The sequence below is a fragment of the Buceros rhinoceros genome, unplaced genomic scaffold (genome assembly GCF_000710305.1).
Source record: "Buceros rhinoceros silvestris isolate BGI_N320 unplaced genomic scaffold, ASM71030v1 scaffold27886, whole genome shotgun sequence".
Taxonomy (NCBI): domain Eukaryota; kingdom Metazoa; phylum Chordata; class Aves; order Bucerotiformes; family Bucerotidae; genus Buceros; species Buceros rhinoceros.
The window spans coordinates 965-1,626 of NW_010417344.1; the positions used below are offsets into that span (position 1 = coordinate 965).

The window sequence follows — 662 nt, forward strand, 5'->3', positions numbered from 1 at the left end:
TTTCTTTTTATTTTATTTGATTTTTTCTTTCTTTATTTTCCCCTTCCTTCAATTTCGGGGGCATCCCGCTCTTATAAATAAGCGTGTGTGCAGCGTCCGAGGGGTGGCCAAGCTGTGACATCTGCCTTGTTATGAGGAGCAGTTCAGACAACTCCTTCTGAGCCATCCGCCGTGTCCGACGTTTATGTCTGTGCGCTTGCTTGCAGAACCTGCCTTCGGCGAAGTGAACCAGCTCGGGGGGGTGTTTGTCAACGGGAGACCCCTTCCCAATGCCATCAGGCTGCGGATTGTGGAACTGGCGCAACTGGGTATCAGACCGTGTGACATCAGCCGGCAGCTCCGCGTTTCCCACGGCTGTGTCAGCAAAATCCTGGCACGCTACAACGAGACCGGCTCCATCCTACCGGGGGCTATCGGAGGCAGCAAGCCCCGGGTCACCACCCCCACGGTGGTAAAACATATCCGGACCTACAAACAAAGGGATCCGGGCATCTTCGCCTGGGAGATCCGGGATCGCCTGCTGGCCGATGGCGTGTGTGACAAGTACAACGTGCCGTCGGTCAGCTCCATCAGCCGCATCCTCCGGAACAAAATCGGGAACCTCTCTCAACAGAGTCACTACGAGTCCTACAAGCAGCACCAGCCGCCCCCACAGACTGCTC

General features: G+C 56.2%; 1 protein-coding gene across 1 annotated transcript in view; it reads left to right on the forward strand.

Annotated features, from left to right (window-relative positions):
- Nucleotides 1-206: 206 nt before the first annotated feature.
- PAX9 (paired box 9) overlaps nt 207-662 on the forward strand; it is a gene marked incomplete at both ends in the record, with an annotated part of 780 nt that continues 324 nt past the window's right edge. Inside the window, one exon of the mRNA XM_010138184.1 lies at nt 207-658. Coding sequence (XP_010136486.1) covers nt 207-658 — 452 coding nt within the window. The remainder of the gene's footprint in view (nt 659-662) is intronic.